At 39.6% G+C, this 17,593-nt stretch overlaps 1 protein-coding gene across 1 annotated transcript in view; it reads right to left on the bottom strand.

Annotated features, from left to right (window-relative positions):
• Positions 1 to 215: 215 nt before the first annotated feature.
• The window catches only part of calcrla (calcitonin receptor-like a), a 42,765-nt gene continuing 25,387 nt past the window's right edge, over positions 216 to 17,593 (bottom strand). Inside the window, exons 2-13 of the mRNA XM_049594216.1 lie at positions 15,249 to 15,356; positions 14,417 to 14,570; positions 14,114 to 14,224; positions 12,461 to 12,573; positions 10,555 to 10,646; positions 10,332 to 10,458; positions 9,885 to 10,038; positions 8,991 to 9,051; positions 8,556 to 8,622; positions 6,799 to 7,017; positions 6,043 to 6,084; positions 216 to 2,880 (exon numbers count right to left, since the gene is read on the bottom strand). Of these exons, the coding sequence (XP_049450173.1) occupies positions 2,659 to 2,880; positions 6,043 to 6,084; positions 6,799 to 7,017; positions 8,556 to 8,622; positions 8,991 to 9,051; positions 9,885 to 10,038; positions 10,332 to 10,458; positions 10,555 to 10,646; positions 12,461 to 12,573; positions 14,114 to 14,224; positions 14,417 to 14,570; positions 15,249 to 15,323 (1,437 nt within the window). The 5' untranslated portion in view covers positions 15,324 to 15,356 and the 3' untranslated portion in view covers positions 216 to 2,658. The remainder of the gene's footprint in view (positions 2,881 to 6,042; positions 6,085 to 6,798; positions 7,018 to 8,555; positions 8,623 to 8,990; positions 9,052 to 9,884; positions 10,039 to 10,331; positions 10,459 to 10,554; positions 10,647 to 12,460; positions 12,574 to 14,113; positions 14,225 to 14,416; positions 14,571 to 15,248; positions 15,357 to 17,593) is intronic.

Here is a 17,593-nt window from a genome sequence, read left to right as displayed (position 1 = left end):
CCTCTTCTCAGAAACGCTAGATTTACAAAAATATTTACATCAGCTGATAGTGACTTATGTTCCCAGCACTGTGGACAACGTGTTAAAAATGTTGTGAAATGAAGAACAAGTACATAAAGGTTTGGGGTTTGTGTGGATGAAATGACAACATAACTGTAAATGACTTCTGACCTGGTTTAGACACAGCCTGCTTTAGCTAAATGCTTTACAAAGAATGTTTTTTTTTTTTTGCAGTATTTTTTTGCACAGCTTCTTTTGTGATAATATCATCACTTCTGAATAAGGCTGTGTTCAGACTGACATTAGCACTGTGTGAAAAAATGCATCTCCTTCATCCATTCAAATAAGGTCACTGCTTAGTCGCAAAAAAAGGAGAGTCATTGTGCAAACAAGTTAAACTCAACTTTTGCCGCAACACAACATGACTTCCACCAAAACTTTTCAAAGCTGTAGAATATTTCCTCATAGTGTCATAGTTCCCTATTGTCTTAGTGTCTGATGAGCTTTGAGGGATGGGTTCGGATTTTTTTCAAGTCTGCAAAACAATTCTCACATGCCATATGTATGTTGAAAGAGCCATTGGTCTTGTAATTGTTCCTTCTTTCTATACCAGCTGTGAAGCAACTTTGTAGCACAACTAGACTTTACAAGATAGGGAATGAATCTCAGCCATGAGCGAATGACTCAGTTGTCCCAGTTAGCCAAATAGGCTGTAGTGGTTATCTTGTGAAGTCATGGCCTTTTGATTACAAAACTTTGTATTAAAAGCCACAAAAACACTAAAGGTTGTATGTAGATTGTGATTCAGCTTTTACTGATAGAAGAGACAAACATAATTAGATAATCGTTGCCCTAGAGGTTAAGCCTTACTATACTTTTTGGGGGGCGCCTATTATTATAACGAAGGACGTGTTATAACCACAGACAATTTGCTAACTATATGTGGCTCTTGCAGAACATTGTTATGACAGAACTTGTGTGAATCAGAACAAATCTTTAAATTGGTCAGAAAATGGCTCAACATCATGCATCAAAGTCCTGTAAGATGATATCTGTGCTTTTCCGACATGCATTCACATTTCTAGATCTTTACAACAATCCACAGACAGGAAGTAGGCGTGCCTTACAGTATGATCCATATCATCGTCAAAACTAATTTTCAGGGTGTGGATGGTTAGCTCGGTTAGACGTTATTGTTGTTTCCCGTAGCAAGGGGGATTCTGAAGACATCAACATGCAGATAGAGTAAGGGAAGGAGTATGCCGGCCTAAATAGTCAGCCAGTGGCAGGTTTACAGCCACAGTCTACACCCACTGAGTCAGACTAGCTTCGGCTGAACTTTAGAACACTGAACAAGGACTGTGGATTTCGTCCCCCATTTCCAACAATGTAGTTGCACTATGAAAAGAATAATTCACGACTCGTGCAAAAACAAGGAATCAGTACTGTATTTTAGTACTGTAAAATGGACTTGGAAAATTCTAACCTATCCTTTAAAAGTCACTGATATGTAAGTCAGACTGGCCCTCCTGGATCATTTTTCATCGTCCCACTGTTAGCCCTCTGCATTTTTAACACAGCGCTGTTTTCGGTCTGAACACCTGGTAACACTTATGTCATGGTTATATCAAAGTCATCTGAGAGGAGTAAGGCTAAAGACAGCAGTGAATGGGAATGTGATACATACAGTATGCTCAGAGCCAGGTCTTCAAACTTCACGGTTACATTCAAGTGTAATGAGTAGATATCGGAGTACATGCGATTTCATGATGGCTTCTCGGTGATAATATTGTGTCAACAAGCTACAATACAACCTACCATGTGGTTTACAGGATGCACAGGTCACTAAGGATCACTTAAACACGCTCAAACATTAGCATGATGAAATCTCTAACAATGACGCTAATGATATGACTCCGTAAATCATCTGCATTAACTGCACACATAGAAACAAACACTGCAACAAACAGGAAATACATTGAAAGTTTACATGGCAACAAGTCATATTTGACTAATTTTGAAAAAAATGTAGCATGTCAACATTAATAAATACTGTATGGTATTTATTTAATTTCATTTAATAAACAAGAATACGTTCAGATAAATTAAGTTTAACGTGAAAGATATAATATAGCTTTAATATATTATTACGCACATGTTAGATGTCCTATCTTCGTTCTCATTCTGTATCGAAAATTTAAAAAAAATTAATGAGGCAGGCAAGGATTTCCTGGTTTGGCACTAACCATGTGAAAAGAATTTACAGTGTAACCAAAGGCTTTATGTGCACAACATGACCCCAAAAGGACAGCCAAGCAGTTAATATTCATCCATTTAAAAACTATTTTGTCAGGCAGAAAGATTGCAACCATAATTGTGATTATCAGAATGCATCTTAGGTCAAGTGGAGCAGTTCAGCGTCAAATTGTAGACAAAAGACAGCGCAGGAAAAGATCTCACTGTACAGTACTGTTAAAGGGCCTGTGTCAGCGTGACAGAGTGGAGATGGTTTCCTTCAGGTGGGTATGAAATCCTTTTCCTCACTCATCACTTCCAACATTGTATCTATAGGAAGAGTTGAGTTTCCCTGCTTACCACGGAGCGCCAAACATGCTGCAGTTTTTAAGTGGCAGGCGGGGCTTGGACGGAGTGTCGTCGTCAGGCGAAGGGGCTGTCTGACTTTAAGATCGAGGCGTCAGAGTCGTGGCAGCCCTTGCCGTTCATGTGTTCTGTGTGGCTGTCGATGCTGTAGCAGCCCTGTACCTCTGTGATTGATGAGGCCGTGTAGGAGGCTGAACGCAGGGCGTCAGAGTGGTTTCCTACACTGCTGCCAAACTGGATATGATACTGGTTCCAGTGCCTCCTCAGAACCGCTTGGACCTAAACACAGAAACCATATTTCATATATTAAAGAGACTGAGAATGATTCTTAGTTTGAGATAGAACTACACTTTATACATTTAAAGTCCAATATTTTGTGAAAAATACACTTATTTGTTTTCTTTCTAAGAGTTAGAGAAGATTAATATTAGTTGCATGTCTGTGTTAGCCATGTTCATAACAAACACGGTGTGAATTTTAGTGTTGCGTTACTTGCGCCAATATGAACGCTAGAATATTTGATGTTGACTCCCTAAATACACTCAAATAACTCACGTCATATGCATGTGAAATCGCTCAATCGATGAATGAACTCAATGCTGATTGGCTATCATGGCATGAATCCATCGCTCAAGTTTAGATTTTTCACCTCTTGCGAAAAAGCCCACGTCAGGATTCATTCGTGCCGCTTAATCTGCATATTTCGTGTCTATCGCGCTGCCTGGTGGGAATTTGCATCTAACAGCATCTTTGCATTGACTTTACATGTAATTAACTTGTGCAAATTGTTGTATTCAAGCCCGGTGTGAACACAACATTAGGCATGGAGCCACACCTGGGATGTGGTTAGCCTAAATTAGCATAAAGAATGCAAGTAAGGGTAAATAGCTACCTGGCTCTGTCCAAAGTAGTTAAAAAAAAAAAGCTTATCTAATTGACCAATAGAGTGTTGCATGGGTGACAGTTTTTTTAGTAGGCTGACTCGGAAATTAGCGTCACCCTAGTTTGCTTGACAAAAAGGATTTTGGATTATTGCAGAAAATAAGCAAAAAAAGTTTATGAAAGTTCCACATTTTGTTCAGCAAGAAGATCTTAACAAATATCTTAAAAAAACACCACTGTTTGATTTTTTCATCATCAAAGCAATCAACAGAAATAAAAATCTAACGTTAGCCTATAAAGGAAATACACAAAAATACAGCTGCATGACTTCAGCGTCGCCATCACACCAGACTGTAAAGCCATGTTCAGTGTGATGATGTCGTGTACTCTCAATTAGCCAAACTGTCCTTTCTAAGACACATAAAAGCATCTAAATTTACGAGTAGGGTATTTACTTATGTATTTTAAGTCATAGAACCAAATGTGAAAGTCTCTTAAGCTTGTGTTAACCACAGACTTTATTTAAGGCATCTAACCATAAACCCATTCAAAAAGCCTATTTACCTCTATACAAGGGAGCTGGGAGTGCAAAAATGCTGGGTTTTGGGACTCATTCCTGCACCTCTCCATGAACTAACTATCTTTTTTGTTTGATTCATACATAAACAGAAATGTAAAAGGATGATTTGTGCTTTTAGGGGGGATTATGACCTGTAAATATTTACTGGCAAACAGCGAGGAGCAGGGAGTAGTCCAGCATCCTAGAACGTTGCTGTCATAGTTAGGTAGCCAGGTTTGGTAACTGCCATACTTATAAAGAGCATATCTGGCAACCTGCACTACAGCTGGAGACACTGCACAGAAATGCTGAATGTATTAATAAATGTGTTCATCAAAAGTGACTGCGGCACAACTCCCCGTAAACTGTTGATTTTACGGCCCTGTTTTATTTCTACTAATCAAACAAATGAGATACAACATATTATTTAGTGAGCTTTAAATGTGCTTGTAGACAGTTGTTTTTATTTTTTTTTTACTTTGGACAGAATCATCTGGCTGTCTCCAGTCTCCTTGCTAAACCAGGCTTAATACCAGGGGCCAGCATACTTCAGACTATGTGTATGCGTGGTTTTAGCTGCAATGGCAGCAAGAGTCAAGGTTTGGATGACTTTGTTTTTGTGCTATTTGCCAATTTCACTGAGTGATTGTGTTACAGTATCAATGTGCAGTCTACACAGCGTTCTGTAAAATTTAGATCAAAGGTGGGATGTATATTATAAAATATAAATTATTTCATTAACGTTTGAGCCATTATTTTCCCATTGATGACCTTTGACTTCATCCTAAATTGGGAAGCACTCAGTAAAGTCAGGTCTACTTTGAGCGTGATGAATGAGTCATTGATCATCCTTCTGACCTTCAATAATACTGATTATTGGGATTTTACCGCAATGATGGTTTGCTGAAACGAAATGAATTAGTGATATTGACACTACAAACAGTCACCGCTCTGCGTAAAGCTGCTCTCGCACTATTGGAGAAACTGGCTTCTCTTTGCAGTATTTTTCACTGACAGGTTTAATACTGTGATGCAAATATCTATATGCAAAGGGATGTCTAAGGGCATTTCTGCATCTATTTAAGGTGAACTGTGCAAATGGACATAAGGCTCGTGCAAGTGCGCCCACTTCCACAATCATCAGTTTTTATAAAACAGAGTCAGGTGTATGCACAACTATATAACTGTGACAAAAAGATATGCACAGTTTTATGCATCCAGGCCAACTAATTATTGCGCAGACATGAGGTGGATATCAATCTTCTCATCTTCGTCTCAGAAAGAAAGCAAATAAGACATATTTTCATAATGTTGACCATTCCTTCACAAATGGTAATTTGTATGTTCCCTTTTTAAATTGCATTTTCTTGTAATTTTTTGGAGAGACAAACTGACTTGGACATACTTCATATGTTAAACACTGTATGACTACACCTGAAGCTTTTGGACTACAGTTGTCTTGTGGGTTTGAACACATGCCTTTAATGTCTGTCTGTAATTCTCTCCGGAGCATCAAAGATCTATATACATGCACATGATGATCCCCATGCTGCTCTGCATGGACAAACATTGACACTGTTTCTTTGAGCATATAATATGGCTAGAATTGTTATAAAAGGTTTCATACAAATTATGTATGATAGCAGTAAAGCTTCACTATGTATTGAGACAGCATGAAGAGGAGTTATTCAGTGACTCTTGTTAAACATTCACCTAAGGCAAAAACAAGCTATTTTGTATACAGATCAATCACCTGAATAATTGATACCAATCAGTGTAAAATCCATTGCTGCTTGGCAACGGTAAACAATTGTAAGTCCCCAGTGAAGCCCTGGAGGACTGAGCCTGTCAAGACATTCCCCTGATTCACCACCCTGCTCAGAGGGTCACGCAGAGGAAGTCGCCTAGTCTATCCCTGATCACAAAGGGGAAGTGTGGATGAGTGTGAGGATGTGTGGTCTAAAAAAAAAACATAGTGAAAGGGCATAACCCCATCTTACTTCTCCGTTGAAAAAGCAGAAGATGGTGGCCACCAACAAACCCTGGAATTAAAAAAAAAAAAAGAAACACATAAGAACGACGAAATGTTTAAAATCTGGTCTTAAGCATCAACACTCAGTTGTTTGTGGATGAAATTTAAAGATCTAAGTTGCTGTGAAGCAGAGGAACTTAGAGATCAAATTAGATAAATTTTATGAGCTGATTCGATCTGTTGCTCAAGATGTTGTCCCTGCACTGCCTGGGGCAGCATGGGATGACCAGGTGACACCTCGCCAACATATTCAGCCCCCTTTCAGCTCAGATAATTCATGCCTTCCTTCCTGCTGTTCTTCCCTGCGCTACAACATAAACAAAGTCTTGACAGAGGCCGATGGGAATGCTCGGCTTTTACTAAAAGCTAAGATGTGGTTTATGGCCAGGCACTAGTTCCTTTTAGTAACATAAATGTCTCCGGCATTGGAAGAGGAAGCCACTAACATGTAACCAAGTTTCATAATAAATGATGTACATATAACAAGGACAACAGGACTTCATAAATAGTGCACAGCAGTACGGCAGACTGTTAACTCTGAATAGCATTCTAAAAATATAGTTTGGGCATGCATTAAAAAAGCATGACATAATGTACAGCTGTTTATGGAGATGGAAATGTTCAAAGAAGCTGGTGACAATCACTCGGCTATGACTAAAACACATCACAATCTGTTCTGACTGGACAAGAATACCATGTCACTCAAACCTTTACATCGTCTCACCTGGTAATGCATTAGTATGTGCATGATGTAGTCATATATTTCAGAGGAAACCCGTCCCTCTGGCTTGTATGGAAGCAGGACATACTGAATTCCCAGAAGAGGCACCAAGATGAGGGTGGCTCTTACAGCTTTCATGTAGAGACTGGACTCGGCTTGATGGGTCACCTTCAGCTTGGTGATGAGCACTCGCACAATGTTCAGTAGGAAGAACAAATTGACCTGAGGAGGTTGGCAGCAGAGAAGACATCAGTAAATCAGCATAATATCAGCTGCTGTCAGCTGGTTAATGACTTACCAATTTTAAACTGTGAAATTCCTAATATCATAAAAATATAAAACTTGTGCCAATAAATCGTATAAATAAGCCTCAGGCAGACACCGAAAGCCAAAGGTAGAATATCCAGGATGTTATTTTACGATGGTTACTGGTTAGAATTCATGTCAATGACATAAACTGGCTTTGCCTGGGAACCAGACGTTCAACTACGGGGCGGTTTTGATACAATGACTGACGTCTTGTGAAGCCTTGGCACTTAAAGAAGTAGGGTGTTGGATTTAGTGGCATCTCGTGGTTAGGACTGCAGATTGCAACCAGTTGAAACTTCTCCCATGTGCCAAGCACGAACTCCCGGTTAGGATTCCTTCAGTGTCCACTGTTCAGTTTCATGTTAAAAAAAAAAAAAGTGTTTTTACGATGCTCGTCATGGAGGCGCTGCTAACTATGGTGGCTGAGGCAAAGGTGTGTCCATTCTAGGCTAGGGTAGAAACATTACAATGCGACATGGTGGACCTGCAGATAAGGACCAGCTTACTATGTAGATACCTACGGCTCATTCTAAGGTAACAAAAACACAGTTAGTATTTTCAGGTGATTACACACTGAGAAAAAAAAAACACCTGACAAAAGGTCTAGTTACTAAAATGTCACAATAAATGTATTTCTTTTGCAAATTACATAGTGTACAGGAGTTTGTCTGCACATTGTATCCTACTCATCCTGCTATAAATATGCAAAGTGTTCTTCTGTTCCAAAGAACTATTTTCAAATTCTGGTGTCAAAATTGGCTACACTTGTTCACGGATATATTGATGCTACACCATCAAAGCTCAAATCTGCATGCTTTATTCTATTTACATTTTTAGCTCGAGGCAATCTCACATATTTAGGTTCTCCAGATTGCTTGCAGGCTTATCCAATTTCATCCAGAGGCATTTTGAGCTACAGCCTTTGATAACACCCCTTGAAAACTAGAAATAAACTAAGAGGTTCCAGGCTAACTCACATTTGTGACTTGGTCTGATGATACCAGGCTAAAACTGTCAATTACAAGTAAAGTTAAAAAAAAGGACCAAACAAAAAAAAAACAAGACCAAGAACTTTTTTGGGCCTGAAACCTGACCAAATCATTTTAAAAGTTTCAGCCGTGAACATTTATTCCTGCAAGAGTCTTAAGGGACTGTTTTTCTCTGAAGCATGCCCGGCTGTGCTGATTAGGTGAATTCCTAGAATGCAACATGGGGACCAGTGGGTGGATCCCCAGAGAAGCAGATGTATTGATTTCGCAAGATAAACACAATTATGCATGCTATGAGACTGTGTCCTGGTTTCAGGCCCCCCACAGTGTCCAGTCAAAGGAAGGAAAGTCAGGCAGTCTTTGTTTTGTTCATTGCACAATAACAAAAAACAGTCAAACAAGAGAGACATGGAACATATCAGTTATCATTGCGATTCACTTTACTTAACTGAAACTTCTTACCAGTAGAGCAGCACAGATGGGACCATGGATGATGTAGAGTAGTGACGTTTTGGAGCTAATCCAACAGCTACAGCAGAGAACAGAGGACAGCAGAAAGACATTAACACAACAGTATCAGTACATCACATGACAGCTGACCCACGATGCAGATCAATAGGTTTTATGAGAAGCTAATTAGCAAAAATAAAAGAAGCTATCAGCAAGGTTAAATGCTTTGTTGAACTTTGCATGGTGCAGATAAACAAACGGCATATCATTTTAGACAACCAATATTAGCATCTCTTCATGTCACATTTTATACTCATTCATTGTATTTTTTATTCATATAACCCCCCTTCTGTTAATGCCACTGATGTCTGGCTGTCATTTTTTTTTTTTAAATATACATATAACCTGTAGTATTAACTGTAAGAGATCATGCACTTGAATGCTTACTTGTCATTGTAGTAGTAACTTCGAGCAACAGCATGTATAGTAGCCGGAATGAGAGGAAAGCCTGCAAAAACCCCATAAATAAACAAAGTAAAAAATTACATTCTGGAGTCAGACTTCCCGTAAAGCACAATTCTGGTTGAACACAACAATATATTTTTAATTGTTGAAATGTGGCAGCACAGTGACATTGCTACAATGAAGTCCAACAAAAGTCAAAAACAAGTCATAAAGTCCAGTTCGCTGAACTGAGGTAAACCTACCCATGAACACACCTAAACTGTCAGTAAAAACGCCTAACTGCCCACATGAACACAATCATGGTAAGTGCGACACATAGACACAATTGAACTAGTCTGTAAACCATGACGTTAATGGTGGACATGTGGGTGATAATTTTACCATTTATTTTCAAATCATTTAACAATGGTGCTGCATTGTGAGATTTCAGCAATTAACTTGGCAAGGACAAGGACTTTTTTTGTCCACAACAGCTGAGCTAAAAGTCAGTATGCCAAATCTTTTTTTTTTTTTTTTCTCATTTCTTTTTTAATCAAGCAGCCATAGGGCTAAAAACATAAAGCTACAGAAGTGCCAAAAACTGCAGTTCCCCTAATGGCCACTTGAGGCTGGCTCTGGAAGACAGTCAATCCCTATAGACCCCCATGTTTAAAAAAACAGGATGGCATCTGCCAAAATGCCAAACAAAAGACTTCAAAATAGGAGTACACGAAACAATGGGCGACATCACAATGGCTACGTCCATTTTTGCAGTCTATGTTTTTAATAAATTAGAATCAAGAGACCGATTCCAATGTTAGTTGATTAAAAATTGATGGAGTCTTTTCACAACAGAAAGAGCGACTGCCATTGACACAACACAATATCCTGACTTACCCCAACCTAAAAGATAGTACCACATCAGATGCTGCTTCTCAGCAAACACAGCCACCACGATGAGAGTGTGCAGGTATATTCCCTCACACAGCATCCAAAAGTAATTGCAGCCAAACAGGTACAGATGAATAAACTGGGACACTTTACAGCTCGTCTGAGGGGGGAAAAACACACACATAATCAATTTTGAAAGATGGCTGTTAAGCTCTGCTTCTGTTATTTCCTGTGCAGTACTTTCAGTTATGTGAAAAGCATAAATGAATGTGGCTATAACAGAATTAAAAAATGAATCAAAGAGCATTTTACCCTGATTTATGTGTTAATACTGACACCTGGATCACACAAGGAACAGCTCAGACTGAATTGGTGGAAATCTTTTTTTATGAATTCAACAACAATTAAACTTCTTAATAATAAAAAAGCTATAACACAAATACATAAACTCACTGGGTTCCTCTGCACCAGCTCCTGGTTGTTTGCCACAGCTGTCAACCAAATGATTGTGATCACAGAGTTGAGAACAAAAGAGAAGAAGAGGTTTTTGTGAAGTGTGATCCTTTGGCAACTTAAACTCCTGCAAGAAGAGAAAGGCGACATTACATCACTGTGGTATTGATTCATGCATTCAGTGGTCTATACAGCATGTTAAAAATGCGATTTGCTGACTCACTTGAAATGGAAAAATATTCCAAGGGAGATGAAGAGAGAGGTCAGTGACAGGCCATGTCCTATGAGAGCTAAGTAGAAAAGATTCATTGCCGTCTGGAAGGAAAAAAGAGACACAAATTAGATCATCTGGATCTCCTAATGACTACTCATGCTGTGAGACAATATAAATATGCTCCTGAAGAGAAGTCATATCCTTTCCTCCGACAGGAAATCATTAATTTACGTAAGGAAGACATTGAAATCATGTTAAAGTGTATATAAAGGTTGTAAAATATGAAGCAATAACTGAATAGGAAATGTGTGAATGAGGGAAAATGACAGATTGTGTGATAGATATTCATGGGGCCCAGTGAATGATGTCATGTAATGATTCTGGTGACAGCTAAACCTTTCATCAAGTGCCATTCCACTGACCAACATTTCCCAGGGATCAGCATTTAAGCCAATACAAAGAGCCAACCTCTGAGCTGAAAACTAAAGCTAACGTAGCCTGGTTCCAGACCATAGACCCCGCCCACTCAACTGAGTAGGCTTGCATCTCTGGTCTGGCATACTGCAATGAATTTGCGATTTATCTCGTCCAAACGCCGGACGGACCAATGAACGCTGGGGGTCTAGCGATTAGTCAATCAGCGCCACGCTGATGTCAAGCTGTACGCCGGTGGGTAACTGGTGAGGATAGCAACAATGGCGACCGCTACAGATCCTACAGACCACATTCACGATGCTATCGAGGTATTTCGCCACTACTCGCGTTAATGGAGGACTAAATTAAGGAAGCTGCTAAACTGGATTTAGCGGCGATGCAGCTGGGCGTGCACGACGACGGAGACATTTTAAACGGGCAATGCTCGCTTGTTTTCGGCACCCCCGTGACATGGATACTAATGACGTCAGATTCTGGGTGAGTCGTTGATCTCTACTGATTGGTTAGGGAAAAATCAAATTCCCTCCCCCTTGTAAATCGCCTTCAATGGAAGCCATGTCAGACTGAAGGTTCTGGGAGCTTCAGTCTGACACTCAGGCTAAAGCTAACGCAGACGTACCAAAAAACTGCCTTTCCTCAATTGGCCACTTGAGGCTGGCTCCAAAAACAAGTTAATCCCCATAGACCCCCATGTTTAAATGCCCAACTTTACAGCAGAAATAAACATGTTTACAGCCTGGTACAAAAAGCAATTTTGGTTTTTATTGCTAATTTTCCCGTTAGTGTCATCTGGACGGGGGTACATTTTATATAACTTTTTATATATCATTAAACAAACATAATCATTAAACATCATCAAACCCTAGATTAACAGTGTAGTGAGTGTAGGTGTAGCTGTTACATTCACTATTTCAGTGTGTTTTTAGTTCATGAGAGTTAACTAAAAAAGTCTAGTTTAGCATTTGATTGTACTTAAAGACACCCTAAGGGGTTATCTATTTAGCTTTTCCCAGAAGTACATTTTGTTTTAATAGAATTGAACCTGTTTTTACATAACAAAACATTTTTTGCTGGCAGCGCCTTCAGAGCAATATTTTCACCTAAACATTACAAATGTTATACTAAGTGGACTGCCATTAAAATTTCAGGGCACCCTGAGGATAGATTACTTAGATTTTGTTTCATTACTTTAAGCCATGTTTTTTCTCTTCCTCAGGACAAAACAAAACACATTTTCAGCCTCACCACAGAACCATTCCAGAGCATTTCAGCCAACATGAGCATCACATGTTTACAGTTGTGTTATTTAGTTGAATATGTGTGTATAAAATAACTGTCTACTGCTGCAATGCACATGCCCATTAGTGACCTTTTACTATTCTCTCATCACTGCAAATTGCAGGAACTGCCCAGGAATTTATTAAAAGGTCAGTGTTAACCATGACTCACTCCTTTATACTGTCTATGCTAAGTGACCTACCACTCGGCCTTCATTGGTGTGTTCATTGCAGCGGGTGTAGTTGGTCCATGTGCGGTTGCTCTCCGGATGCAGGAACCAATGACCACTCTCTGTGCAAATCTTTGTAACCATCTCTGCAGGTAAAAATGATACAAAGATATGCTGACAAACCACAGGTAGCTTTGTAAAGAAGCAAATGTGCTTTTATAACAACATTTCAATCCTGTAGAAAGAATCTTAGAGGATATTTTCTTGGAATATATAATTTGCAGCAAAGTAGGTGTAAAAACTAGGAGCTAAGTCAATAAGAAAGTTTCCTTTAAACACACAACCAGACAATAATACACATGAAACTACTGAGAGCAGTGATAAGAGGGACCAAATCTAATTATAAATCTGCATATCCTGTTGAAGGATGTGCTGCGCTGAAGTGTTGGCTCAGAATCTTCCAGCGATTAAAACTGATTTACCCTTATAAACACATTCAGGCATTTACTAGCAGCACACATGGAAACACAATTAATCTCTAAAAGCTTGTATCATAAATAGAAAGAGCTCTGCCATTGTCAGTTTAAGACACTTCAAGTTATATTCACACATACAGTAAAATTGCTGCTGTCTGTATTTACTTGTGGCTCTGAAGACTTGTGTATCATGGTCATTTTTTGTGTCTGGTTTAAATATTTTGTCTTTGACTTGAACATAAATGTTCTGACTTGGCCAACTGACTTAATTTAAAGGGGCACACGACAATAGGTTTATGAAGGGGAGTTCTAATAAAAACTGCTTAAAGCCTGCATCCCAAACTTAGGGTGTGGGTTTTGAAAGATGTGGGGTTTACCAAGCAGGTAGGGGTGAATAAAAACTGCTATCAAGTTTTATGGGAAGTGAAGGATCCACCATTTTTGGAGCTTGACCCAAAGTCAAAGTCAGGATATCTCTGTCTCTGCTGCTTTTATTTTGAAAATTATTTCATCAATCTGTCTTTGTAAGATTCCCCAACTTTATGGAAGTGCAATTGGAAGTGCAATACTAAGTCTCTGGAGATCCACTTTAAAGTTAAACCAAACATTCTTGGTGAAAATGCATCTTTATACCACATTTCCACTACACGGTACGCCTTAGCTCGACTCAACTTGCCTTGCTCTTTTTTGGTTTCCATTGTATTGTTAAGTTAAGCACCTGGTACCTGGTACTTCTTTGTACCAACCTGATTAAGGATCTGAGTGAGCTGAGCTAATAGGCTAATAGAGCTGGTTTTAAAACACTGCAGATGACTCACTGGCCAGAAAGAACTGCTACTAGAATCATCACTTTGATGACCAGGGACCTCCTGCACAAACATGTCATTTTTAAACAGCCAAGGTATTGTCAACAGAGGCCACTTTTTTCTTTTATCCGCACAACCCAGATTTTTTAAAAATGCCAGCCATTAAAAGCAAACCATAGTACAGTTAACGAAGTTAAAACATTCCTAAGTTTGGTTGCAGAGGAATGGCGTTTCACACCGTTTAGCTAAGGCAATCAGCTGAGAATCCCATTCCGCTGAGGTGGCACTATCCGCACTGGAAAATGAAATATAGAAAAGGACCTGGTACCCAAGGTGAGTTGAATCGACTCAAACCATGCAATGAAAATGAGAAATTACGGTTACTATAAGCCACAGATTTTTACCTGAAGGATCAAAATCCTGGAAGTAGTCGGGGCAGTGCTGCTCTGAATTAATACCTGCCTTGGTATCATCCCAACACAGCCAGCCATCCCAAGTGCGATTGCACATGGGCTCTACAAACACAGAGAAGGTTTTAGTAGCAAATTTCAAATATATAATTAATATATGTAACAATAAAATATTTATTTATTAATTATTTAGCACAGAGGTTAAAAATTACAAGCACTGAATTTCGCGAGCAATTAATTCCAGTTACTGAGCCAAGACAGCTGTCAAGTTCAGAAACATGAAACGTAACAAGTTACCTTGTCTGCTTTGGGTATCATCCTTCATTATTTTTTGATAGCACTCAAACTGTGCTGTAACAATCTTGTTCCTGGTAAGTCCCATGTCGTGGTAGACGTTGGTTGGATGCTGCTGTTGGGTTTCATTTACCTCTAGGCTTGCCTTCACAAAAATCTGCAAGGGAAGGAGAGACAGGGTGAATAAATCTTTTCAGTTCTTGTTTTATCAAGACAGATTTGGCCAAAGAGGTCCTGGCTGATGTCCCACAGAGGATGCAAGGATGAAAACTACAGAGTGGACACAATCAGCAGAGAAACTGTTATTTTGAAGTCTATGGCCACAGAGCTTCATTCCCGAATAAAGGTGTTTGCGTGCAAGCATATGTCTGGACTCAGTCTTGGCTGAGTATTCTGGCTCTGTGGGGATGTGTTAAAGTAAGACAGTCCATTATATCCTACTTAGAATGCCAGGAAAGGGAGTCTAACATACACAAGCTTCCATTAAAACCATTTGCACTCCATGGAAAATATGACATCTATGCAGAAGTACTGCCAACCAGATATGTCCAGCTTATTTATTACACAGCAGATACCAACAGGCAGCTTTTTAATCCTTGAGAAATCCCCAACATAAACCGTAACTGACATAAATAAGTCTAAATAGGTCAAATGAAGTCACAGCTGAACAGTACCCTACAGTTACAGACCCAAACACACAACTGACATAAAATACATCATCTGTAAAATTTCTACAGCCAAGACAGATCTGATTTATTCATATATGTAAACATATTCGGTAAAGTAAATTTGGTGTGTTTTCAGTGTTTGCTTGATTGCATGCAGGCCGTCTTACCTTTGTTAGATTACACAGCAGTAAGAGTGCCATCATCCCACTCCGCCCGATGCTATCCATCTTCCTCTTGGCCATGTCAGGGCTGATTGATGATATACCGCTGCTGATCTGGAACAGAGAATAAAAAATCAAGCACTGTCATTAAAGCAAAATAAATCTCCTCACAAAGGCCATTTCACAGCACTCCTTATCTCTGTCAGTGTTGATAAAGTTTTCACCCAGAGGCTTTAATCTACTGAAATATTGCTTCTGTATTCACCACCACAGTCAACTAAGCTGGAAACAGACCATAAGATAACTGTAGAATAAATTTAAAGGGACAATTCACGCCAAAACCAAAATACATATTTTTCCTCTTACCTGTGGTGCAATTTATCAGACTAGATTGTTTTGGTGTGAGCTGCTGGGTGTTGGAGATATCAGCTGTAGAGATGTCTGCCTTCTTTCCAGTATATCGGAACTAAACAGCAATGTCTCTTTCCAGAAATCATGACCTGGTTTCTCAAGATAATCCACAGACCTCATTGTGGGTAGTTTCATGAAGGAACTATTTTCTGTCTACCAAACTACACCCGCCAGCCTATCACTACGCAGAAGGAAGCGTGCATCTACTGCTAGCTCACCTAGCACCACTGAGCTAGTTAACGCTACAGCTCAGTTGTGGAGGACGGCATTAATGTTTATGTCTTGTGCGGTCATGAAAGCAAGCCTCTTGTCCATGAGTAGATGCCATGGATGTATAAAGAGAAGTGGATACAGCATTAGAAACAGGGCCCTGTTCATTCCTACGAGAGGTGCTCAGTGGCGCATGAAACCATGGTATGAAATTACCTGCATCTGCTGTATCAAGGGGTCCATAGAGCAAGCACATAAGAGACTTTGCCTGCCTAGAAGCTGCCTTCCAGTTTAGCGTTCCGCTAACCTGAATAGGGATAATATCTGTTTAATCATGCAGCTCTTCTAGACTTTTAAAATATTATTAGACTGATTGGATCAAATCCCCCAAGGAAAAATTAGTCATTTTGCGGTGTTAATGACGCTAAAAAAAATGAATCAACTGATTTACAGATGGCTGTTTCGCAATGTAGGTTTATGGGAAAAACTCTTTCTGGGCCCCATGACATCACATCACAGACCTGGATGTTGTAATTCCCCATTTGGCCACCATGTAAAATTGGCTTCAAAGCCTGGCGCTGTTTTTAGGAGCTTGGTAGATGCATGCTTTCTTCAACACAGTGAAACAATTGGTAGGTATAGTTTGGTAGAAAGTAAATAGTTCCAACATGGAACTGCTCACTACAAGGTCTGTGGGTAATCTCAAGTAACTGGGTCATGATTTCTGGAAAGAGACACTGCTAGAGTGCCATCTAGTTCCATTATACTGGTGAGAAGGCAGACGTATCTCCAACACTCTGCAACTCACACCAAAACAATCTAAACGGATAAATAGCACTACAGGTGAGAGGGGAAATATGTAGTTTTGATTTTGGGGTGAACTTTCTCCTTAACAGCCCACACACAATGACTTATTTAGAGTAGACAGATTTTCCAATTTGCTGTTTTTGGGCAGGACTATTCTTTTTTATAAACTGTGATGTAAATGGTTCAGATTCTCATTGTAAAACTCAAGCATGTTCTAAATAATCTTAATATGAACAACCAGCAGCAACTGGATCAGCAAGTTGACAACCCTCAAACACAACAAATCATTTGCTTTTATCACCATCATTAGCAGCTGTTCCAGAGTAGCGACAACATGGGTCTGACTTAACCATCGTAATCTCGACTCCACAATTGAAATGCACGCATGACTACTCCTTTACAGGCAACATTGCATGCTATCACTGATTGCATACTACAGTATTAAGTCAGTTTTAGAGTTAAATGTGCCCACAATGGTAGTATTCTTGGCTTAGTGATCAAAGAACACAGCTGACACAATAAGCAGATGGCACCAGCCCAACAAAACCCCATCGATCTCCCAAAGTTCCTGTTCCCTGACAAAAGTCATGTAAGCACAGCTGAGAATTAAAGCCCTGTGCTCTCACTGCCGCTGTGTGTTTTGTGAGCCACATCTCCTTTGCACTCCATCATAAATTCTCAAATGTGACAGCAGTTTTAAATTGGTTAGTGGGTGTGTTACACATTTTATTTGTAAAGGTGACGCTGGTGTCTCATCAAAGCAGGATCCCAGAAAGTTGTTTGCGGCAAAGCTAGAGGCCACTGGGATTTCATGTCATGGCTGCTGCATAGCAGATGAGACAAAATTCAAATGGAGACATATCCCCCCAGGTTGTACAAATCTGCTTTGCAAAACGGTGGGTGTACTAATGCTCGGGTAGCTT

This window comes from Epinephelus fuscoguttatus, linkage group LG13 (assembly GCF_011397635.1).
Source record: "Epinephelus fuscoguttatus linkage group LG13, E.fuscoguttatus.final_Chr_v1".
In the NCBI taxonomy this organism is placed as follows: Eukaryota; Metazoa; Chordata; class Actinopteri; order Perciformes; family Serranidae; genus Epinephelus; species Epinephelus fuscoguttatus.
Note: the sequence above shows the minus strand (reverse complement) of the source record. Positions and strands in the feature narration are given on the sequence as shown.